This window comes from Colossoma macropomum, unplaced genomic scaffold (assembly GCF_904425465.1).
Source record: "Colossoma macropomum unplaced genomic scaffold, Colossoma_macropomum, whole genome shotgun sequence".
Taxonomy (NCBI): domain Eukaryota; kingdom Metazoa; phylum Chordata; class Actinopteri; order Characiformes; family Serrasalmidae; genus Colossoma; species Colossoma macropomum.
Genome location: NW_023495878.1, coordinates 692,184 through 717,837, shown reverse-complemented (window position 1 = coordinate 717,837; position 25,654 = coordinate 692,184). Strand labels below are relative to the sequence as shown.

The 25,654-nt window shown below is 39.4% G+C and overlaps 2 protein-coding genes across 3 annotated transcripts in view; both read left to right on the top strand.

Moving 5' to 3' along the window:
* The window catches only part of LOC118803258, a 54,901-nt gene extending 43,650 nt beyond the window's left edge, over positions 1-11,251 (top strand). The window contains exons 5-9 of the mRNA XM_036563828.1: positions 5,373-5,467; positions 9,027-9,245; positions 9,513-9,613; positions 10,572-10,654; positions 10,919-11,251. Coding sequence (XP_036419721.1) covers positions 5,373-5,467; positions 9,027-9,245; positions 9,513-9,613; positions 10,572-10,654; positions 10,919-11,100 — 680 coding nt within the window. The 3' untranslated portion in view covers positions 11,101-11,251. The remainder of the gene's footprint in view (positions 1-5,372; positions 5,468-9,026; positions 9,246-9,512; positions 9,614-10,571; positions 10,655-10,918) is intronic.
* Positions 11,252-12,864: 1,613 nt separating this feature from the next.
* The window catches only part of net1 (neuroepithelial cell transforming 1), a 31,537-nt gene continuing 18,747 nt past the window's right edge, over positions 12,865-25,654 (top strand). Inside the window, exons 1-2 of one of the 2 annotated variants that reach the window (XM_036563779.1) lie at positions 12,865-13,004; positions 19,954-20,020. In XM_036563779.1, coding sequence (XP_036419672.1) covers positions 12,865-13,004; positions 19,954-20,020 — 207 coding nt within the window. Of the gene's footprint in view, positions 13,005-18,792; positions 19,498-19,953; positions 20,021-25,654 lie in introns of those variants that run through there. The other variant, XM_036563780.1, reaches the window with a different exon arrangement.

The following is a 25,654-nucleotide window of genomic DNA, read 5'->3' as shown; positions in this document are numbered from 1 at the left end:
CTACTTATACAAAAAAACATCTAGCTAGAGTTCAATTTCCAGTGTTGTCCTATTCCATGTGCATTGGGTGAGGATCAGCAAAGGTTCTTCTTCCTTATAATTCATGCTTTTAATGGTCCACTAAATGTATACTCATAATTTAGTGTGAGGTCAGCAGATGATCTGGGCGTCCGAACGCAGCTCTCCAGCAAAAATGCCCAACTCTATTTCTCATTGCTGCATATGGCTCGATTTAACGAATCGGTTAAATATCGCCCTCTAGCGGCGAAATATCGCCAGAGCGACGTTTTAAGGTGGACCGGAAAATTAAGTCTTTTTATTCGGATTGTGATGCAAGTATGTGCATTATTGTGTTTACGAATACTGATTTAAGATTCTATCTGATGGACTTTTGACGTCATAAACGGCAGAATATATTTATTGTGACGACATGAGAGATTAATCCACAACATTCCCAATCTGACTGACTGGGTGTTCTCTTGATCCAGCACAGAGTCCTGGGCTGCACCGGTTTTGTGTAAGTTTTTACTCACGTTTGTGCTTAGAATTTTTATTACGTGCTTAATTCACATTAAATGGTCATTTTACTAAATTGAATTGCACCACAAATCCTTAAGTAACGTCTCAACTAGTAACCGCTAACTGCGTATGTCCCCTTAACACAACAATTACCTGTTCAGATAAATGTGCTAGCACGGAGAAACGACGGCAGCATGAAAAAGGTATCCAGTGTAGAAGAGGAGGCCACTATGGCCCAATCCCATTTCTTCTTTTTACACCTACCCCTTGTTTTCGAGTGTCACCCTAACCCCTTGGAACTTAGTTACAAGGGGTAGTGGTTGAAATCTTGCCCTATGAAATGGGACAAACCTCAAATAAAGCAAAACAAAACGTTCGCTTCGTGAACAGCTAGTAGCGCTGCTCTGTAGGCGACCCGGCCCGTCTTCAGTGACAGCAGAGAAGGGTAAAGTTCAGCTCCTCACTGCTGGGCTTTAGTTACATTTAGGGCATCATATGTTTTAAAAGAGGGGGATAAGACAGTTATTTATCATCACCCACCGCTAATTCTTTGGTGATACGAAGCTGAAATCAGCTATTCACCAGCTTATTGTTGTTTTTTCCCGTTCCACCTTAAATGATGCAGCAGGTACATTCTGACGCTTCAGGCGTTGATACTGGTGGACTATTTAAGGTAGAACGGGAAAGTTAGCTAGCTAGCTACCGAGACGTTAGCATACTATAAGCGATTTTATGCTTGTCATGAAGAAAACGACCATAATACATTGAAATGACATTAAACTAAGATAATTCAATGGTTATCGTAATTTTTAACGGAGAAAATACTCACATTTATGGGTTTCTTGGGTCGCCCTCGGAAAAACCTCCGTTTGGAGGGCCATGTGGCCCTAACACTTCGCCCTACCCCTCTATCTCAACAAAAATCGGGACACCCTACCCCTAGATGTGAACGCGCAAAACAGAGGGCTAAGGGCTAAGTGGTAGGGGCGAGGGGTGAAATGGGATTGGGCCTAAATCTGTCTTAAAGCCATTGGGCCTCATTCACCAAACATTCTTAAGACTAAGTTGGTTCTTAAAACCCACTTACGCAGTTTTCATATTTGGGATTTGTTCTTAGGTAGGAACAGAATCTAAACACGCTCAAGAGCGCAGAGGTTCGAATAGTTTTGAGGTTAAAGAACATGTCATGAATCTGACGTAGACTTTTTCCTAGAACCTTTCTTAAGAACAAATTAAAGGTAACACTTGGGAAGATACGGGTGAATGAGGCCCATAGTCACCTGCTGGTGACATCCTGTATAAATAACAATAATATGTGGCCCCAACTTAGACTTGAGAATGAGATAATTAAGTCATGGCCATGACTTAGTAAGGCATGGGAGCGAGATACTAATGCTTGGGCATGAGTTAGGTAAGGCATGGCCAATAGATAATTAAGCTTTGAGCACAGCTTTATAAGGCATGATTTTGTTCCCGCGCCTTACTAAGTCATGGCCACAACTTAATTATTTCGTTCCCACACTATGCTAAGTCTTGAGCATGCATTAGGATCTCGCTTCCACATGTTAATATGGTGTGGCCACACATTATTGTTATCTATATCGGGTGTCACCAGCAGGGCTCCATAGTTTTTTAATGTTGAAACGTGTTTTAAAACTCAACAGACTGTGTCGGAGGAAGGGTTACACAAATTTATCAGAGCTTTAAGATTTTTGTTCGGGAGAAACTACAGCTTTCTGGACAACTTAATGGCTAGGTGGATGCCTGCAACATGTTCCGAGAATAACATGTTTTGGATGCAACCATGCAGGGTGACCAGCTAAACCAGCACCAGACCAGCACTAGAGCTGCAAGCCAGACGTGCTGTTTATGTCAGCAAGGCCTGGATGAAGAAGAAAAAAATAAAACAAAAACACAGCACATACCAACATGACTTCCATGTCTGAGCTGTTTTATGCTGGTCTGGTTCTGGTTTAGCTGGTCGCCCATCATGGCCATGCTGATTAACTAGCATTCACAACTCAACATATGGTCTATGCCTGTTTTTCTAGCAGGGTACTTAGTTTCAAACTTTCCTTTTGCTAAATTTGGTTGTGGCACAGATTCTTAAGTAGTGACTAGCGAAGAACAACATGCTTATATCTCTTTAATATGAATTGTTTTTTCTCTCTACACTAATCATCTGGTGTCTCACCATAAATCTGTTAAAAATGTGAAATATGCAGACATTACCACAATAATAGACCTTATTACAGATAGCAATGAGCCTAGTTATCGGCAGGAGGTGAATCGATCAGCAGCCTGGTGTACCAGCAATGCCCTCCAGCTTTATACATCAAAAACAGTGAAGATCATTGTTATTACAGGAAAAAAACAGACTGTAAAAACTCCAGTGCAGGTTTTAACACAATCAAGATGTACATTACTCACATTAGCGATTCCTTGAAGTGGAGCATCAATGTTGATCATATCTTCAAAAAATCTCAACAGCGGTTTCTGAGACAATTAAAAAATAAAGAGTAAGAAGATCTATCGGTTAAATTGTATTCATCCGTTATTGTGAGTGTTCTTATGTCATCTATTACAGTTTGGTATGGAAATATAGATATTCAAACTCATAATAAATTGCAGGATATTATTGGTAAAGAAAAATGATTTCAACATCGCTTTCAGTTGACTATGTTTATATACAGGGCACTCTTAAGTGAGCAAAGAGAAAAATTTAAGATTCCTCTCATCCAGTGTACATCTTTTCAGAGCACTTCCTTCTGAGAGGCACTATAGATGTTTAAAAACTAAGACAGCCTGTTTGAAGAACAGCTTTTTTACCTCTGCGATAAGGTTACTAAACTCTTCTGAGTATTGAATATCATAGTCATTCTGTAAGATTTCCAACCCAGATAAGACAATTTTCCATGAGTCCCATAGAACAAATGATGTATTGTCTATTGTTTGCTGTTTATGTATTGTATGTTTATGTGTAGTTCTTGCTACAACAGAGTTGAATACAGTTGCCACCTACCTACATGTTGTGTGGCAATAAATTAATAAATGGATGAATCAATCAATACAATGCTCAGAACCATCAATAAACCCACTGCCATGAAAACTTAATGGCAGCTTGCACTGACTTTTTGGAAAGCGTGAAAAGAAAAACCCAGTACAGAAGAGAACTATGTGTAAACACTGTAGTTAAAAGTAAGTACTGTTTCACAGCCTCAGTGAATATAATGGGGTGTTGCATAATGTTGGACCTCACTTTGTTCACCAACTGTCCTTAATATCTGTGAAACCAAAGCTTAGCCAGCACAAATTCTTACTAACTTATCTGTGGTTTTGTTGCTTCCATTATATATTTTGAGTGCATTGGATTGTATATCTAGTTAGTAACAGTAACTTTAAGTAACTGATCAACTTTGGTGATCTTGAGCACTCTCTACAGCATGTTAAGAAACAGGCCTAAGATGGCAGAGCCTCTCCTCTGCCCTTTGGAAGAAGAGTTGATGCCTCCACTCGCAAGGGAAATTTACAAGACAGCCAAAGGTGGGTTACAAGCATCTCATGAAGCTCACAGTAGCACCCTGGGTTTAGTGTTGCTTTGTGGTCAGTGGGATTTACAATCGTTTTTGACAGTCAGTGCATTTACGTGCACTCAATAATCCAATCATAATCAGATTTCAGCAGTTATCCGGTTATTCAAATGGTCATGTAAACAGCAAACTCTGATTTCTTAGATTGGAGTAAGGTCTAGAAATCCGGTTAAGGAATCAGATAAAGAGAGCTGGATTTTAGCTCAATAGTCAGATTTCTCAGTGCGTGTAAACTCTTACTCTGATTTCTTTTGGATTTCTCAGTCTGCGCATGAGCGAAACAGACCGCAGTACCGGAAATAAGCAAGCAGTGTTACTGCACGATGGCAGCAAAACACTTTTGGAGCAACGCTGAAACCAACTACATGTTTGACGAAATGAAAGATTCAAATATTCTTTATATTTTAGATGATGTATGTTCATGTTTTCAGGTAGAGTAGTTTTAAAAAAAGCCACAGTATGATGTTTGAGTTTTACATTATGTTTACATCACGTCTTCTTCTGTGAGTTTATTGGCTGGTTGCAAAGCAGAAATCTGATTACTGCCTGACTCATGTAGACCCGTTGTTTCCCCATTGTCTGATTACTCAAGTGCATGTAAACGCGTTGATCGGACAAAATCTGATTCTCAGCTGTTATCAGATTATTAAGTAATGTAAATACACATGTTTTTGACAGTTGCTGTTTTCTGCCTCTGTTTTGTCTTTGTTATGCTTAATGCTTGTTATAATGTCAGCTTCTCAGTATATGCATTATCTTTTATTTGAATTGTGTCTGGCTTATAACGTCAGGCCTCAGGGACTACAGCTGAAAATGAGCCAGTTGGCTAACATTGGCCTTAAACTTGGAGCTGATAAATGTGCATCATCCCTGATATATGACTAAAATTGAAATATTAAAAAACATACACACTTAAAAAAGATGGTTCTTCAAGGGTTATTATTAGTAAAGAAAATGGTCTATATAGTACCCAAAGGGGTTCTTCCACTGTTACAAGCTTGATGACATAACAATAGAAGAACTCTTTTTGGTGCTATATAGAACCCTTTTCAAAAAGGTTCTATATAGAACCATCTACAGCACATTCTTAAGAGCTCTTTCATGATACAAAGAACCCTTTAATCATACAAAGGGTTCTTTGAGTGTTCATGGTTCTATATAGAACCATTTTCTTTACTAAAGAACCCTTGAAAAGCCATATTTTTAAGAGTGTGTGTTATTATGTGCCTGGTGAACACACTGAAAAATGTCATCTTCTGACAGTGTCCATTTCTGAGGAGGTGTGGAAGATTCTGAGAGAGAAATCACAGCTGAAGCTGGCCCTGTTAGAGACGTTGCAAGGGCCGTCACGACTTAAGGTTTGTTTGGCATAAAAAAACAGGCTGATTTGTTTTTTTGTGTTGTTTTGTTCTTGTTATTGTCCAAAAAGCTCTATTCAAAAGCCCATCTGTGGGACTGTGACATTATGAAACACTCACCTTATAATACTTTTTTCCCCTAAGTCTGATGTTCTTCACTGTGTTTACAAAGGCCTCCAGTGTCTCTGTGCTCTCTGCTGCACCCACTGTGCTGTATATCTGAGTCACTGGCCATGTTCTGGTAATTAGTTCAGAAGTGGACGCAGATGTGCTGTTGAAAAGCAGTTAGACTGTGAGGTCGGAGTTGAGAAATGACCAAATGTATTTATCAATTTAAACCCTTAAAATCCCAGGCTTATTATATACTAAGTCTTATTATTCAGTAACTACAGGGGCTTCAGTGCAAACCGGCTGAGCTGTTCTTAGGTCATAGAAGTATGTGATAAAACTTTCGGACTGCCAGCAGGCCCTGGCCAATTAAGGGGTTAAAAACATAAGTTAACTTTTTTGTTAACTTTTTTGAAGGTCAATAAAATCAAAGTTGCAACTTTTAAAATAATATTTACCAGTAATAATAGGTTCCCTCCCCTTACAGCACCACTTATCATGAAAGAAAACCCTCAGTGAGCTCAGAGACCCTCCAAGTGTTTCACAGTTCAGAAGGAAAGTAGGGGAGAGTGGGCTAGTTGGCACAATGGTCACTCTCTGCTGTATGTCCCAGGCAGAGAAACATCTTAGCTATAGCTTCAAAGGTTTAAACATCAAATAGCTTTTAATTTCAACCAAACCACAAATAGAAACATTCAGTGTCAACCAAATAACGTTTTAAATCACAATCAAAAGTGATGTAGTAGCACCACTGCAGTGTAGTTAGTGTCATTTAGTGTGCTATATGTGTGACAACAGCCCTACACTTGGGTAGGCTGGCACATGTGCCAACCAACCCCAAAATCAATGTGTCAACCAACCCTACCCACATCCTGACACACCACTGTGTTTATTTTTATGTTAGCTTGTTAGCATTACTTCTCAAAGGCTTTCAAATCACATGTAAGATATAATTGAAATTAGTATTATAGCCATTTCTACTTACTAAAATGAATATATTATTCAATATCTCTCTTTAAAATGATTCTATAATAAATGTATTCAGGGATTTTTTTTTTCTTTTAACACAGAAAAACCTAAGCTATCCCCGCCTCAAGAGCTTTTGATAAAATAAATAGGTGTTGGTCAAAAGGGTAATTGTTTTATGTTGTATTTTGTTATATTTTATGTTATATTTTGTTTATGTATATTTTGAGTTCCCCCTACAGACACAGAAGTTAATACTGCCAGCCCACCCCATTCATGTTGTCTTTAAGTTACTTTTTTACCACTACATTTTTACTGCTTTTACTTTTTTTAGTCTTTTGTAAATGCCAGCTGTCCTTTACATACATTTCATGGTGAATGTGATAATTGAAGTTATAGGTTATTAGTTATAAGATATTTTAGGTCTTTTTAATGGAATACGTTTGTGAATTATAGCACCATTGTTTTTAATCAGATTTAAATTTGATTCTACATTGCTACAAATTAAAGCAATTAGCCATGAGAGAGCGTGTATTACACTGATTTTATCACAGGCAAGGGTGTTATTAGGTATGACATGCCTAATAACACCCTAAATCCCTGATTGCCTAATTCCCACATTGGAGGCTGATCTCAAGTAGCTCCTACTCACTATGCAGTGCACTATGTAGGAATGAAAATACTGCCTCCCAGACCCAGAAAGTGCATAATGTGTCTAACAAATAGTCATTTTTAATTCAGCCACGTCTGCACAGTTTCACACTGGACAAATAATGCACTGTTTGGGTATAGATGCCAGAATTTCATAACTTACATATAGGAAAACAAAACCAGGTTCCTTCTTTATCATTAATTACACGGGGTGGTCCATGTGAGCAGAATTAATTAATTAAAAAACATCATGCTGTTAATTATTCCATTAACAGCATGATGTTTTATAGTGACTGGGCACAGTAATACAGAATTTGATTGTTGTGAGGTGGTCATAGGTGTGTGTATTTTGAGTATTTTACAACAATCAGATTTTAGGACTGGATTATCCACTTTATAAAGGAGGTTTTATAATGGCCATGGCATAAAACATCCTAATCCCAGCTATTTATGAGCTAGAGCCATTGGAGATATCTCTAAAACCATCAGACAAGGCAATAGGTTAAAGCAGATACTTCGTAGAGGAAATGTTTTGAATGTCTACCTCTTAAGATTCAAGAAGGTTCTATATAGAACCACATACAACACATTCTCCGTCAATCTGAAGAACCCTTTCATGATGCAAAGAACCCATTAATCATGCAAAGGGTTTTTTAACTGTTCATGGTTCTATATAGAACCATTTTCTTTACTAAACAACCCTTGAAGAGCCACCTTTTATAAAAGTGTACATTTAAAGCAACAAAACATTCAGACTTCGATAAGGATAATGACTTTTCTCCTTTTTTGAAAATTATGGTTTATTTACATTTTATATCAATTACTAGTCATTGTTTGTGCTGTTATGTTGTTTTGTGTCCTAGTGTAGGCCACAATGTGTCAGCACAATGTTTTAAACCAGGTTCCATTCCTCGCGGGCCACAACAATGCAGACTTCAGCACATGGCCTCATTAAACACAGCTGATTCAGCTCATCAGCTAATTAGCAAGGCCTTCATGAACTGAATTCAGAGTGATAGATGAGGGTAAACATTAATCTCCGCAGCCATTGAGCCCAGAAGTTCCCAGTTTGACATACCTGTGTTAAAGTATTGCCATGTGTTAAGGGTTTTCATACTTTCAGAGATTTTGTGCTTTGTGAGTAGTTTGTTTTATAGGAATGTTCAGAGATTACATCTCACGTTAAATAAAGGTTCTTGAAAGTAAATATAAAGTAACTGTGCATTACCATTTGCAAAGTGTTTGAAAAATGTTTTGAACAGTTTGCTGCAGAAGTTGTGTTTACTTCTTTTCACAAAATATGTACTTTGGCCTGAACTGCCCAAACTTTTTCTTACCACTGTATAATTGGTCAATATTAATTTTCCTTGCCTGCTGCTGCACAGTGACTCATTTTCAAGGTGGGCAAAAGTCACTATATTTTTAATGGAAGATTGCAAGAAAATAAGAGTCTTTTAAAAGATATGATGAATCATGCCTAATATGATGCAGCACATGAACTAACAAAGTAAAAAAGGTCAGTGTTGATATTAGGTTGACTTTAACATGCACTCAAGTTAAGAATCTTTTTTTTCTTCTGTAAAATTACCACTTTGGAGATACAAAGTTTTGTTATGACAGCAACGATATGCATTTGGGGTATAAAAATACATGCTGAAGGGGGCAGAATTGCATCAGAAATGTCAGGGTGACATTTTGATCCAATGAACAATGAATAACAAGGCAATAGAGTGGTCAGAGATTATTGTGGATATTGCATGGTTCATGCATTCATCTCTTGTAAAGGTTAGACTTTTCCTGAGTTCATTGTCTTCATTTTTTTTTTGTCTTCAAGACGTTTGCTGATCACATGGAGCGTGCAAAACGGCTGGAGCTTCAGCACAAGTCACGGTGGCAGAAAATTCACACTCGTGTGGTGCTTATGTACAAAGCCTCTGAGTCTAACACTGACCGCACCGCCCTGCTAATGGCCAACAACCCAACACAAAACCCCACTGAGATGGACGGAGGTGATAGCCCAGCCAAATACCTGCCCTGTGAGCTATTCACCAAGGTACTACATACATACGTCTCCTTCTTAATTGTGCTGAAATAATAAGTCCAAGGCTGCCACTACAATTCCCAAAAGCAGCTAAAGTATTTTAGCTGTTTTATTAAAGGCTATGGAGTCAGTTTCTAGTGAATTCAGGTCATAACTCCACATAATATAAGCATTATTAGCCTTCTATTTTTATACAAATGAATGCATTTAAAAGTATTATGACTTAATGAAAGTGTGATAACCAGACAATTAATGCATAATTATACATCACCTCTCTAGAGGATGCCCGTCTTCAGTCATCAGCACAGCTTACCTGCTCTTACTCATCCATTTCAAATAACAACTGGCTCACTGAAGGACACCAGTGGCCTGGGCAGCAGGTATGTGTGGAAAGCATAACACATTCTGTAAAAGAGATGCTGTGGTTGTGTGACCCATATGGGCAGTTGTAGGAAGCCCCCCTTATTGCAGTCATCATGCTTGTTGTATTTAAACTCTGCAAGTACTGTATTAATTTCATTGTTAAGTTTTAGTTAGAAACAAATGGTTTCAGGATTTATTTTCTTTGTGGTATCTAAGTCGATACAGCCAACTGAGCTCTCCTATAGGTTAGGACTTCAGGAGCTGAACAGAAATTCAGATGTCCGTGACTGATCTGGAATGGAGGCAAAAGTTCATGCCAGTCTCAGTTAGCTTAGCGCTGACATATTTATTAGAATCCCGTAGAGATGCTAGCAGAAATTAGCATTATCATAGAGGTGTTTTTTGACCGAGTGTTGACATTTATGGCCCGAACTCGGGATCTGGCTCTAATAGTCACAGTTCACCACTGGTTGACTTAAATGTGTGACCTGGATTGATATTTTGTCTGAGCCACCTTGTAGGCATCAGAGGGGAAATTTCTGCAAAATTCCTTTTTAATTTATAATTTTTCTTTTTTACAGTGGTGGTGATAGGAACCAGGGGTCACAATGTGTACAACAGAAATATAGCCATTTTATTTACTAAGCAACATGACCAGTGAACATACATATGTCTTTTGAGTTTTATTTGTAATGTTGATGATGGCAAAATAGTGTTAAAGTACAAAAAAATAAACTTTCTTTGAGTGTTTTGCCTTACAACAGCCTTCATGTACCTCTCTGCCACATAAACCTTTAATACATAAATATTTTTAAACGTTTAAGCAAAAATCTTATCTCAAAACTATTGCAAATCATTTAACCACTATGAATGACTTTGTTTACATCTTCACATTTTGAAAACTTTTGAAAAATCAGTAGAATTCCCCTTTAACGAAGACCCGTCCTGTTATAGCTAATAGATGTTTATGCACAGATCTTCAGGTTTGCCAAACAGCCACTCTGTCCATTTTCCTGCACCAAAATCCACTGTGTCCAGCAATCAAGTTGGAACAGAGGGTGAGTTACAACTTTTAAATGGTTTAAATGAGAGCTTTCACCTGAAAAAGTAGTGCATTGAATTTACTTGACTTTGACTTACTTTAGACTGTTTTGATGTAATATATGTTATTAATGTGGAAATGATGCACATATTTGAATCAAGTAAATTCACCACATTACTTTTCTCAGTTTACACAAGTAGCCTCAGCTAAGTTGCTCATTTCCTCTGTCCAACTTTTTGCAAGAGACATTACTGTTTGCACTAATGACCGTCTCTCCCAGGTTCCCACACATCCATCCGAGCGGCAAGAGGCCAAAGCACTTCACTCTGGGAGCCCCTCGACTTCTCCTCCCTGCTGAAGGTCTCGCCAGCGGTGACTGCGCCAGGTCGGGGGGCATTCCGCTGTGGACAGACAGCTTACTGGAGAGTCACCAGTAGCACTGATGCAGAGACTATTTGTTAGACACAGATTTAAGTGTCCTGTGATAAATCTTATGAGAAAGCTGATATGATAAAAGTAACGTCTTCTGAGTTATTTATTATGTTTCTTTGACCTGTGAAGTTTTTTTATAGATCAGTCATAAATACAGAAAGCTGAATGTGCAACGTTAAAACGTGTCATGTAAAATGACTCAAATGTAATAACATAGTTTTATATTTGTAATTCTGTAATATATTATTTGCACAATCAGTGTTCATAATACACAGCTCCCATCACTCTTCAGTTTTGCTGTCAGTCTTGAACTATGGTGGGTGGAGAAAATGAAGCCTGCTTGGTTGGTTTCTGTCTTTTGTGATTGTTCTTGAGAATATTTGTTTAATGTGCTCCTTTGTCTTGTTGATGAGCAATCAGAGACTGAGCGGTCTGTTTCCGATGGGTGCCAGCTCATGTGGGTGTTTAAGAGCCACCTGCCAAATGAGCTCAAAGCTGAAAACAGCAGAATGTGAAATGTGTTGAATAGAGGCGAGTTTAAAGAGGAATTCCACCGTTTTTCAAATACTCTGTATAATTCAGTGGTTGAGATGTGAACAGTCATGCAGAGTGGTTTAATGAGAAATGGCTCGTTGTGGAGAAACGTACTGACTCTTTAAAAGGTTTTCTTACAAAGGTTGTAACAGGTACCACGGGTCGCGATGTCTGCAGCACAAATAGATCTATATTGGTGTAGACCCCTGAAAAGATGTTCCACAATGATCACCTTTTCTTTGTTTAGAAATTTTGAAAAGGTGGAATCTCCCTTTAAAGGGGCACTCTTGAAAAACTGTAACCACCAAAAAAAAACTTCTTATGATTTATTTTAAAGGTGGGGAAGAACTTTTCAAAAACTGCAAGCACTTTGGTGTAGACAGATGAGATCGTGCTGTACGAAATGTTTTTTGTTTGTTTGTTTGTTTGTTTGTTTGTTGCTAGCTGGCTAATGCAGAAGAAAGTCAGATATGTAACGTTACTGTTAGGAAGCCAAATATCAGTCCCGGGTTTATTAGCTCCCACATGAGCGGTACATCAGCCTTCTCGCAGTATATGTGTGTGTGTGTGTTTGGAGGGTTGTGTATGACGTACTTGCATAATGCGTGCTGGGTATTGTAGTGAAAGAACGTTGATAGACGTAAACAGTAAGTAAAACAAGTAAAACAACAACAAACTGACGAGGCGGAGGGATGCAATGCGCTACAGAATCACATAACACGACAAAGAACACATTAAATACTATTTTTAGGCCGGATTGCGGCTTTAACTAGACTGGAGAATCAGAACCAACAGGTGGCAGTAGTGTGCCTGTGTGTAAAGTGTTATACAGCGCTGAAGCGCCGTATTGTTGTTTTGACCATGTACTAAAAGGCCTGTAAGCAATTCGCATTTATCACATATTACATAGTAAACACGGTTAATAATCCCTCTAGGCAAAGAACTCAGAGTGAACACCGCCAAATACCGCCATGAAAGTCTGAAGTTCACGGTGTGAAGCTCCTTATCAACAGGCGCCACGCATAACCCCGCCCATGTCAGCCCGTATCCTAGCAACCACGACCTACCGCCTTTCTTATTGGTCGAAATTCAAGGTTCCGCCATATTCAAACCTCCCAGAGTCCGTTTGAATTGATCTCCTTCCCCATTTTTCCCATTTCATAAATATTACATTCATATTAGGTTATTGTGCGCTGTACATCAGTTACGGCCCCCCTTTCAGTTTATAGCGCCCCTTACATTGTTGGTCGGTTATTTTCAATGGAGGAAACAGACGAGCCCCAAACAACAACATTGCCCGAATCTACGGATGAAAGGCCGAAAAGGAAGGCGAGCTGGAGGAGAAAGTCTGCTGTGGCGGACGCAGAGCCCGAGTCTCCGGGGAGCAACGACAGGAGACGGTGAGGAGGGGACCTGGCGATCAGCCGCTTCGACTGCCAGCCCGCCCGCCCTCGACGGCCTTAGCTTACTTATTTAGCGTTAGCTAATGTCGCCTAAGTGCTGAGCTGTTGTTGTTCTTGACACCTGTTGTTTTGCCCGTGGGGCTGAGGTCAGATTCCTATTCGACCTCTTCTTGTTCCAGTTTTTGCGTTCAACTTTCAATGGTGCGGCAGTTGCTTCACCATTTAAGGTGGAACGAAAATTCGACCAAGAAATCGGCGAGTAGGAATCCAGCTTCAGTTCAGCCTCGTGTTTTGCCCTCTTCACGGTCTCTGCAACGTGACTCGAAGCATAAAATTATATATTTTTTGCTATTCGGACAGTATTTTGTCGAGTGCTGCTCAAATACCACCCGTTGTTCCTTTGTATATAACAGAAGCTTAGCAGTTATTTAAACTAGTTAGCTAGGCTAGCTGTAGCTGGCTAACTGGTCGGTGATGCAACTTTACGTTTAACGTTAGTCTTAAGGCCCCACTGTTTTCTTTCACATTCATAACCTGTTTTATCTCCATTAATGTTGTTGTCAAAGCAGTTAGGTTCCCTAACAAGAGAGGTAATAAAACCATTCAAAAATCATGGATTAAGTTGTAATAATACGAAACATAGTTGAATAAAACATGCTAACGTTAGCTAGCTATGCTAAAGGGTTTCATTGTGTTTTCTGACGTGTTTTGGGTACATAGCTGACTAGGTAGCTTAAAACAAATTATGTAAGCTAATGTTTGTATTGTTATTAAACTTTAACTACATCGCTATATGTTTACCGGAAACTAAGACCTTTCCGTGTTCTAACATGCCTCACTTAAAGGGGAACTCCACCAAATTTCAAAATTTCTGAACAGTTCAGTCCTTGAGATGTAAACACAGTCGTGGTTTGACATGAAGCGGTTCATTGTAGCGAAATTTACAGACTCAGATTTCTATACAGTGGTTGTGCTAGGAACCAGGCATCACTGTGTCTACAGCACAAATACAGCCATTTAATTTACTGTCCAGAACCACCAGTAAACCTGCACTTGTCTTTTGAGTTGTTATAGGTAATATTAACAGTGGTACAATAGCCATAAATCTCAAAAGTAAGTTTTCTTTGGAGACTCCTTGGCCGCACAACGCCCTGTGTGTACCCCTCCACCATGAATGGGTTAAAATAAATTGTATCAAATACATTTTAAGCCAAAACGTTATCAAAACTGTCATAAAACAATGTGTCACACATCAGGCAGCATATATCTAACCATTTCATGCAATAACTTTATGTAAGAGAGCTTTTAGAGGTGGACATCTGGTTCCTGTCACCATCACTGAACAATTCTGACTGGGCAAGTTACTAATAGAATGGAGCATTTCACACCAAACCGCTCTGAATGGCTTTGTTTACATCTCAACCATTAGATTACACGTAGGTTATTTTTTTTAATTCAGTGGAGTTTTTTTTAAAAATCAACTGCACACCATTTGTATTGTTAAACCGGTTATGTTAGCAGTGGGAAAGTAAGTTTTGCAGGGTTATGATTGATAACTGGTCTGTGTAACTACATGGTCTGTATTATACTGCAGTTCTCCTTTTCCCCCTCACGGTGGAACTCTGTTCACACTGATAAGAGCATGTCGTTGAGCATGTGCACCTTAGAAGTTCAAAGTCAGCCTGTTTGCCTGGCTATAAAGATAGCTCACTTTTGTCACACTGACTTGCCGATTTAACTGTACCTTGTATACAAGCTTTTCTGGAATATTTTAAAGTCTGAACTGTTATCTTGTTTTTTAGTGGAAATATGAGGGATGAAAAACGAGAACCTGTCAGGAACCTGGGCCATTGCTCTAATCCATTTGAAGCAACTGTAATACTGTTCTCTGAAGTATGATGTTCTTCCAAGAATTTATGTCCAAAACTGATCCAAACATAGTACTGGCCCAATATATTTAGCAAATCTCTCCAGTAAGCCCTGTGAAAGGCCACGAAGAGCACGAAAAGGTTGTTCTAGTTTGAGCTAAGATAAGAAGGCGAGAGTTTATGTTGGCATAAGCTGCCAGTTTCCTCCCTCGTCTTGGGTGCTTTCAGTACCTCCTGCCAAGTTCCATGACCTCTGTGGCCACTCAAGCATCAGATGTGATGTATCTTCATTAGCAGAGGAACATTGGAAAATTATGACCATGTAACTTTGGAAATGGACTCGCTTTTGGGGATGTGCAGTTGCCCTGACTGTTAACCCTAATGAAGTATTTAGTGAGGAAAAGTCAAAGATATAATTGTTTTGCTTTATGATTCTAGGGTTGTCCTCCTGTACCTGTTTTGCTCTGACATTTAAGGCTGATAAATGTTTGCTTGCACTGTGTTCATGACATTTCAGTAAGTTTTGTATAAAGCTTGTTTTGACTAGTCAACAACCCAGAACATTAGCTAACAGATTTGTCGAAGGATGATGAAAGACATTCAAGTTGTCTAACATACTGTTTTTTTAACATGACCATAAGGCTTCTAATAGGTTTGTTCAATGATACCCTCAGGAATAATGACATTTGTCAATGTCATTTGTGTCACATGTACTTTCAATACTGTTTTAATGTTACAAGGCAGTAGATTTGATTTTCATAAAACTAAGGCCTTTCTTGTAAGGGGATGAATAAAGTGACACCTTGTTCCTTGGTATAACTGATGACAAAACATCCTTTTTCCATGTCCCAGGATCGTTGTTGATGAGTAATTGCCCCACCAGCGTTTCTCCTCAGCAGAATCTTGTGGTTTTTGGAGTTTCTCAATTGTTCTTGAATGCACAGGGAATTTCTCAGTCACCCGCTCTGTTATCCTTAGTCGTTCTTGCCTTACAAATACATATGAGTTGATGGGCTAGAGTTTAGGCCTGCTTGCACTAGATTGACTAATTTTCTTTGTCCTCGTTGTTTTAGTGGCCACTGGGTGACTTAATATTATAGCCTGTAAACTGGGCCCTCTTCCATTGTGATGTACTTTTATACTCTGTGTCCCAATTGCATCACCTTACAAGATTCAGAGACTTTAGTGGTGATGTCACATCATTGTAAGCAACTTACACCTTATTGGCGTGCACAAGCAGAAGCGTTCCCACACTCTTAGCCATTTAACTCTTAGCCATTACTGTCACTCTGCGACTGTTTATTTTTTATAGAGTATACAAAAGAGGTGTGGTTAGCAGTAAATATCACACAGGTATTTGTAATGAGAATGCTGTGGATTCTTATGGTAGCTTTGACATTGTAGTGTGTCAGAAATGTTTCCTGGCTGCTTTGTGGGTGTGAGGAGTCTGTTGTAAACACCTATATGTGTGTGTGTGTACGTCCCTGAATACTCACAAGGCCCATGCCATTCATACCAGCACCCAAGGCACTGTTGTTGCAGCTTCCTGAGAAGACCGGATCATTTCTCCTAAGCTTGAGCTCTGCCCGCACCACCTACGCCTGCCCCACATGCAAGCTGGACTCATCTGCTGTTTTTCTTTGATCAGAAGGCAGAATGCTGAGATCATGTTGAAATTACCCAGCCTTGAGGCCATTCATCATTCAGTCTTTCTTTTTCTCTCAGTCATATCATATTCTCTTTCCTGGGCGTGTGTTGCGTTCAGTTTGCTCAACACCGCCTACTGGTAAATTATTCTGTGGTGATATGATCCTAGATCATACCTGCCCTTGTTTGCTGCGTATGATCTCACGCTGTTTAAAAGCAAGGTTCTGGTCCATTTGCATACAGTTGTGTGCAAAAGTTTGGGCATCCCTGGTCAAGTCCATGTTTTGTTTATTTATTTATTTTTTGGCTTTATATGTGAAAATAAGAACACATTCTCTACAGAGAACACTTCTGCACATTTTAATTTTTTGCATTTAACATACTGAGGAAAAATTAAACAATTTGCTTGTGCCAAAGGTACAAACAGTTATTATATTAACACCTATTATATGTTATGTTTTTTACCTATATGTAATTAATATAAATTGTGCAGTAATATTTCTAGAAAAATCAGCAAAGCATGCAATTTTCACCAGAGGTGCTCCAGCGTTTGCATCCGTCTGTACGTAAAGAGTGTACAGGGGCAGGTTTCGTGTGATATTTCAGTTCACCATATAGATTTGGATCTTGCTTCTTTGGCTGTTCAGACCACCCACAGCCTTTCCACTCTCTGTGGATTTGTTTTAGGATTCTCTGAACCTCCTTATTCACCACTGTGCATCTCATATCAAACTTAAGTGTTCTTACTCATACAGGCAACGCATAGAAATCTTTTAATGGAAAGGCACTCCTTTTGATCGAACCAGCATTTGGTCATACACAAGCACACTGTTACCAGACTTGAGACCTAAAAGGCATGTATTGAGTCATATTGTTTCCCCTCACTACTGTGTAATGAAGGCTGGTTCTTATATTGGGCAACAATATGTATCAGGTGATTTATTGTAATAGTAATTGTCTTTGCCCAACTCTATTCCACGGTATCTCATTTGAATACTTGACAACTGATTACATTTCATGCATAAGCTTGTACATGAATTTATATTGAATCTTTTAGTGATTGTTCATCTAGAAGAATGTTGTTAGCTATTTTTTCCTCCGTCCTCCTTTTTCATATTTATTACCTTATTGCACACACTAAGTTGTAATAATTGCCATACTTAAGACCTAAAGAGCATGTATTGGATCCCTCTGAGTCATATTGTTTCCCATCATTACTGTGTAATTAAGTCCGGTTCTTATATTGGGCAACAATATGTATCGGTTGATTTATTGTGACAGCAGTTGTCTTTGCCCAACTCTATTCCAAGGTATCTTATTTGAATACTTGACAAATGATGGCCATTTATTTTTCCACCCTCATTTCATGCATAAGCTTGTACATGAATATATGTTGGATCTTTTAGTGATTGTTCGTCCAGAAGAATGTTGTTAGATATTTTTCCTCCTTCCTGTTTTTTTGGTATTCGTATTTATTACCTTATTGCACACACTAAAAGCATGCATTTATATGCTGTGACATGCGTACGCTTTTGAATACTGGGTGGTCTTTTGCTCTTCTCCATGCTGTGCCGCCTGCACACATTCCCTGGTTGATGCATGATTGAGTGAGAGGGAAGGACGGGGAAGGGCAGCTGAGCGGCATAGAGTTAAGACACATTAGTTGTACTATCAGTGAAATACTGGGTGCTCATGCAGTCTTCTACAGCTCTTCACATGTCAAGCTGGACCATGGGATCACCCCCAGCCTGCATAAAAACATTTCTTTTGGAAGCTTATTTATGTTTTGATGTTGATGAAGAGAATAAATAAAGTTCTGGTGCCATATTACAGGAACTTCTTTAGTCTGAAATTGTATCTTATTAGTCACCATGACAACTTTAGTTAGGACTGAATTTAGGGCAGAAGCTATTACAGAACAACGGTTCTTAAGTTCATCATCCAGACCAATCGATTGTCTAGATTTTGGTACATCTATGCTTATCGGCTCACCTGTGCTAAGATACTTAGATATTACAATATGGTGTCAAATAATGTGGAATCTCTGTATTACTGAAATAATTTATTTGGTAATATAAAAGTATTGAAGTTCAGTACTCAGCTTAGGGCTGGGCGATATGATAATATTGTTACCATGATAAAATATGTGAGAATATGCTTTTCTGAGCATATTGTGAATATCATCAGTACATGTAGAACACTAATTAACGAAACGCTTCGTTACGAAGAGAGCATGGTTATTTCTGTTTAATTGGACTTATAATTGTGTAGTGCACTATGAGAAATGCTGAAATAATCAGTTGTGTTGTTTTTGATAGTATTTGATAGCACTAATGGCTCTAATATTATTAGCACTAATCTTTTTGCCATACCGTCCATCACTACTTAGCCCTACTGACCGCTGATGTTGTTAATTTTGACTTGTCATTGTTCACAAAAAGAATATAATAGGCATATATGGGCGAATGTGACTGGTCATTATCATCATGTGATTTAACCACACAAAAACAATCAATTTCTTCCACTGTTTCTTTCCCTGATCCAACCAGAGTCCGTGGACTTTGAGTGGTGAGCTAATCCCTGTCAGGCTTTTAGACTGCAGATAAGCTGATGAATGCGAGAATATTTCAGTGTGTTTGGGGGGCCCTCACCTGTGCGTCTGAAAAAGGACTCTTGTTATCTGTGCAAACATGACCTCACAGGCACAGTTGTTACCAGGCCCCAAATAAAGAGAGAGGTGCAGGGCTTTTGTGGGCTGCCGGAAACAGAAAGAGAGGGGGGCAGCTAGGAGGAGAAGAGGTAGCGTGTTGGTTGCTCTGAATGTAATGGATATAGAGGGCAAAAGAGAGAAGAGTTAAGACCCTGATCTGAGAGCCCACGGTTGACAGCCCTGTTTCTCTCTCTGACTGGCTTTACTCTCTGCAGCTGAAGATGCAACATCACAGGAAGCAGCGCTACACCAGGCTTGGGGTGTGGTATGTATTGTAAGCGTGGAAATGTGTGATTGATGCAAATAAATAGTTAACCTTTTTTCTCATATTTACACAGTAACATGGATAAGTATTACTACTACTGTGTTCAGGTCGGGGTCTTTGTACAGTTTGGTGGTGGAGGAATGCAGATATATGGCTTCTGTGCTACACATACCTTGCACAGGTCTAGGTTCATTGGGCTGTATCTTCTGTTTGTCTTGGTTGTTGTTGGAGCATGTTTGGTCTGGGAAGAGCACAGATAAAACTCCATTGGTTTATAACCTTTGGATCGTGATTCACTTTGTTTTACTGATTTACACTTTGTATGCTGACATACATGACTTAGTTCATAATTTTCTGAACTTGGTCAGATGTCACTTCTAGTGTTTTATGGTTCAGTGATTGACGTTATTGATGTTGTATATGACTTCTTTTTTCACTTTCTCTCTCTCTCTGTAGGCCTCCTTTGAGAAGAGGAAGTTCTTTCACATTTCGAACACCTGGTCCCCAGTGGGACTTCAGTTTGGTGAGTTCAATCATCATGCATGACTTTTCTGTTTCTGTTCAGTGTTTTTCCCTCATGTGAAACAGTTGGACTAAGAATTGGGAACAGTTTGGTGAAAAATCATGTCACTCTCAAACGCATCCCCAAAACCTCTCAGTCTGCTCCAGTTCATGCCGACTTGTCAATATTGATTAGGGCACGTTATGAATTACTCTGAGCTATAACAATTAACAATTAACTTCACTGTGTAGATGAACACATTTTAGACAACAGGTGTGCCGAACTTTGACTCCTCTGTGTTATGCAGGTATGTGGATGCTGCAGATTACATTTACAATTTATATTGTTGCTATTCATCTGAAATATTCAAACTGAAGATATGCTTATAAATGGAAACAACATTAATCATGAATGTAGTATAGCGTCCATATGCCTGCTTGACGTATGCACATGAAAAGAAGGGGTAGACTAACATCACTAACAAACACTATGAGTCAGTAGTCACCCAAATTGCTTAAATGTTTCTGTAGAAATATATCCCCAAAACTTGTCTCAGCCCACTTAAACAGCATCCAGGTCTTCATTAAGGTCACACAAACTTGCTGATGTGAGTTAGAGCACATTATGACTATGACCGTGAGCTATAAAATTGACAGTCACTGTACGAAATGCTGAGTCTAGATCAGCACTCCTGCTCCTGAGGTGGTTTGTGAATAACAGACCATGGAGTCAAAAGTGGCCGAGCTGAGTTGGCCTGTTTAGGTGACTATTGAGTTCTAGTGTTTGTTAGCAACGTTAGCCTTGTTACTTCAGTTCTAAACCATAGAAGCTAAGACATCAGCTATGTCTTAACTGATGGGCTACATCTGTGGTGAGTGGAAAATTGTGTAAATTAGATTTTTTTTTTTTTGCCAGACTGCATTGTCATCTGGTTACATACATTTTGCAAAATTTATGTGGAATATTGATAGAGCATGGGTACCCAACTAAAGGACCACCAGCACAGTTTGGTGATTTTTCCAAGCACACATGATTCAACTTGGATACTGTTTACCAGGTTTAGTAGCTGTGCAGCAAAATCACCAAACTGCACTGAGCTGCATCTCTACAGTACTGAAATTGCGTAAGAGATGTGTGTATCAATAAAGTGTTCTCATTCCCATCCACCACCCCCCTTCTGATTCTCAGACAAAAACAAGGCACACTATGGTAGGTCTAAAGGTCTGTGTTTATAGCTTTTGTACAAAACGTATTGTACCTTGTGATACAAACAAGAGCCCATAATGTTTGAATGTGTGCATGCATAGGGAGCTCAAAGTGCTCTTCCTGTCCTCCACTCTCACCTTGGTCATAAGCACAAGTGACAGGTTGCTCTGTTCATTCTCACTTTCCTCTGCAAGTCCTTCAGCTTCAGTGCCGATTTAATTTTTTTTACTGCTTTGTTTTGTGTCTGTCGTTTCCACAGTGTCCTTCCCATTTCCTACTCCCGTGAGTTATAGTCTGAATTCCTTGGTCCTCCTTTTCTGTGTGTGTTGGAAGTTTTGGACTGAGTATGCTGAGCATTTGCTTTTCATTATTAGTGTCTTTTTGTGCACATTCCGATTTTATTTAGGGTTTTGTGTTTTAATCCTGCTCAGTACTGAACAGCAGTGTTAGACTTTATGCTGCAGTATCACAAAAGGACACAAACAATGCATATAACACTTTGATGAGTGGAAACTGCGTTGCAGTGGGTCCCTAAGAGAAAGATTAAGAAATACTGCTCTAATAGATCACAGGAGTCTCGAGTGATTAGCTGTTGCTCTGTAGTTTTGCCGTGATCGGCACCCCTAAGGTGTCTTCTTTTTTGTACTTATTGTTATTCTTTTGATGTAAGATTTCTCACTTGTTTCTCGCCAGAAGTGTGTGTAGGGGAGGTTCAAAGGCATTGTAAGCACAAGGAAGAGTTTGAGACTCCTAAAGTTCCACTCTTCAGATCCAAGGCTAGAGACACCTTGTCAGTGTGCTGGTTTATTTAACATTTATTTAGATATATCATCTTTATCGCCTGCTGTTTTCTAACAGTACTCAGTTACTGCATGGTCTTTAAGTGGAAAATGCAAATTTAGTTTATTTATTTATTTATTTACTTACTTACACACACCTAGTTTGTCATCTTCACTGAAAAAAAAGGTCATGCATTGAATGGGAAGTTGATACTTTCTATATATATATTCTTTAGCCATGTCTCAAAACCAACGATGCAGGTGACAAAGGCTGCGTTTCTCAGCTATTATATCACTGATTGAAGACTATTATATATAGAAGGTGTCAACTTCAGATTTTAAGGTCCCATTCAATGCGTGACCTTTATTTTTCAGTGAAGACGACAAATTAGGTGTGTGTAAGTAAGTAAGTAAGGTGGCTTTGAGACATGGCTAGAGGATATTATGTAGAGACAGTGGTTGATATAGTGTAGTGGTTAACACCTCTGCCTTCTACACTGCAGACTGGGGTTCAATCCCCCCCGCTCGGGCAAGGACCCTACACTATACCAATAAGAGTCGTATTGCTTACGCCGTTAAGCCATGACATGTCAGCGTGGCCTGTTCAGTCTGTCTCAAATGTGCGTAAGTGAGCACTGAAGTGGAGGCTTTGTATACCAGGGCTACAAAGGTCTCTCCTACCTTGTCTGTAGCCCTGACTTTTCCACACGGCTTCTGTAAGGTTTAGATTTTCACCGTACAACGCTTCTGTCCCAAAGTGATGGCGTCAGCAGGTGAGCTTAATCCTTTCATGTAAGCTCTAATGCTGTTGCGTGACTTTAACCCAGCTGATGTAGATAAACAACAGATTCCATGATTCCTCAGGACTGCCTTTCTCCGGCTCTCCTTTTTTCTTCTTTTTCCCATCATAATAGAATTAGCATAGCTCCCATTCTGCCCGGATCAGTTAAGTGTCATTTGATTTAAATGTAAACTGTTTCTGATTTAAACCAGGGAGCAGGAGGGAAGATTAGAAAGAAAAAAAGAGGCCTGGAGCATTCCGCAGTTTATGAAGGCCAAGTGAAACTCTATCCATCATTCATCTAAGGAGAGTGAGAGAGGGAGGGTAGGAAAGAGAGGAAGAGAAGAGGGGATTGCTTCATCCTGTGCCAAAAGATTGCTTTGATATGGAGGGTTTTTTCTTCTTTCTAGATTGTTTGTACGCATTAGCTCATCAGTTTAACACATGGGACTCATTAAGGTTCCAATTGAAGCTTCATTATCTCACCTTCAGAACCATGTTGAGGTAAAAGATGGGCACATTTCACATGCCCCCCACCCACCTGTTACATCTCCATGCCAACCTTTTGAAAGGTGAATGAGGGTTGGAGTCTTTGATGTGGAAACACTTCCATAGCCTGAGTTAAGGCAGATTGCGGAGCCTCAGGGATAATACTGTATCGAGAGCATTCGAAGGTTCTCTTAAAAAGCCTGCATAATAAAAGATGGTTTTCAGACGTCTGCAATGTTGAGATTGTGTGTTGGATTTCCTGGCCTATGCCAAACTACACACGAAGCTTTAATCTTGGGTATGAAGGTATTTACGAGAGGATTTGCTGTCACTGTCTCAAAGCATATTTCTGGTCATTCACATGTTCTTGGTTTTAATAATTGAATTCAGTTTGCTTAACAGCAGTGACTTATATTAATTTGTAGAACTTAAAATGTTTTTGAGACTCCTTTCTGTAGATACACCAGTTCAACATTTAATACTGCAATCAGTTCAAGTTCAAAAGGATTTGTCATTTCAGCTATAAACAAGTACACAGTGAAGCAAAACAGTGTTCCTCCAGGACCATGGTGTAACACGAAAAAGATGGGTGCAAAACAATCTAGTATACACATTGCAATAAATACAAAAGACTTGGAATAAATACGAAACAAAATCAATGAACGCAGGACAGACAGTGTAGATCAGATTTTTATCTTTTGTTTTTTGTGTATTCATGGTGCTCTGTTAATTGGATGCATGTAAACTCGTCGCTTTTTGCTGTTCTGAATGAGGAACATGCTGTTCATGTGAATCACGTGGATTTGAAGAGTTTTTCATTTTGTGAAGTGTGTTTTAAGTGGTTTCATTTTCGCACATTGAATTTCTTTCTATAATAGCTTTGAACAGTGGGTTAACATTTGTAAATTATCATTCTTAGCAACTAGAGCTGGGCGACATGGCCAAAAACGTTATCACGATAAACAAAATTCATATCGTTCGATATCGATACACATCGCGGTGAATGTCGAATCATTATTTCTTTCACGTTTGAAGGCTGATTTTGCGCCTGGGTGGTTAATTGTGGTTTTAAACTATCACTTATGGTCGGATCATGACAAACACTCACCAAACAGTGGAACAATTCACACGTCTGTCTTGGGACAGTGGGAGAAAGTTTCTGAGCTGTTTTTATCAGCTGGAAAAGCACAGCTGCAATTTTTGTAATAGTCATGATTTAAGAAAGAAAACAGATTATTTTTAGCTGTCTGGTGACGAGCGCTCGGCTACCCCGCTACAAATGCTAAACAAGTGGCCAACAACAGTGCTAAACTCTTTAGTTTCTCAACAACGTCAACTCGGTTCGGTAGGTCACTGCTGTCACTCCTACCACATCCATGTCAGAGCAGATCACAGTATTCAGACACCAGCTAGCGACGACTGGATTCTCTATGCTGTCGTAGTAGTTTAAGGGGTGAACCACAGTATATCTGACGTTCGCTGTGTAAAAGCATTATCTGCAGTGTGAATCTCTCACACCAGTCAAACAGAGTCCTCCTTTTAGGTATGTTTAAACTGAAGCGGTGCTTTTGTGTCATGTTTGATCTACAGTATCATCAGTTCTCCGTGTTGTGGAGTGACGGAGCACTGCTTCAATTAGCCAGCAGCTAAAAACAGCTAGCCTGGAAAGCTAGCGCTCTCCCGCTTCCCAACGCCTCACAGCTTCCTCAGTTTACTTCCGTTTAAATCAGGGCTGTAATTTACATAAACCCACTTCTTTCTTTCACTTTTGTTGCGATAGAATGCACTAATACTAAAATATGACGGTTTGGCGCTGTAACACGGCGCTGCAGACGTGATTTAACACCGCTAAAGTTGTTAGGATGCATGGAAAGAGGTGAGTTCACTGTAGGACAGTACAGATACGCCACTGACCTCGTCACTCGGTCACAGGAGAACAGATCGCCGGTTGCTCCACTCAAACAGGGACTGTATAACTCTGCGTTTTAGATGTTGCTAAAGTATATTTGGTGACTTAACCTCCGCCCTCTCTAATCAAGTGGAAAAACTTGGAAATGCGCCCTCTCCTGGCGACAGCAGAGTAGTGTCGCTTTCCTTGCAGTAGAAAACGCCACCAGGGCTTTCGCTAAAACGTGGAAGTGTGAGAATAGTATATTATATTGAAAATGTATCAAACCTGTCTTATCGCTCTATCGAGGAAAAGTTATATCGTGATACTTATCGTTATCATTTTATCGCCCAGCCCTATTAGCAACCAAAACAACCAGCCACTTATAAGTTTGTGCCTGAAATGTATGAAATATTTATATATCACGTTTTTCTGTTGACTGTCGTAACCACTATGAGAGCTAAATGACGTCTACGTATGGCCACAAGTACACTTCCTGATTTCTACGCTTT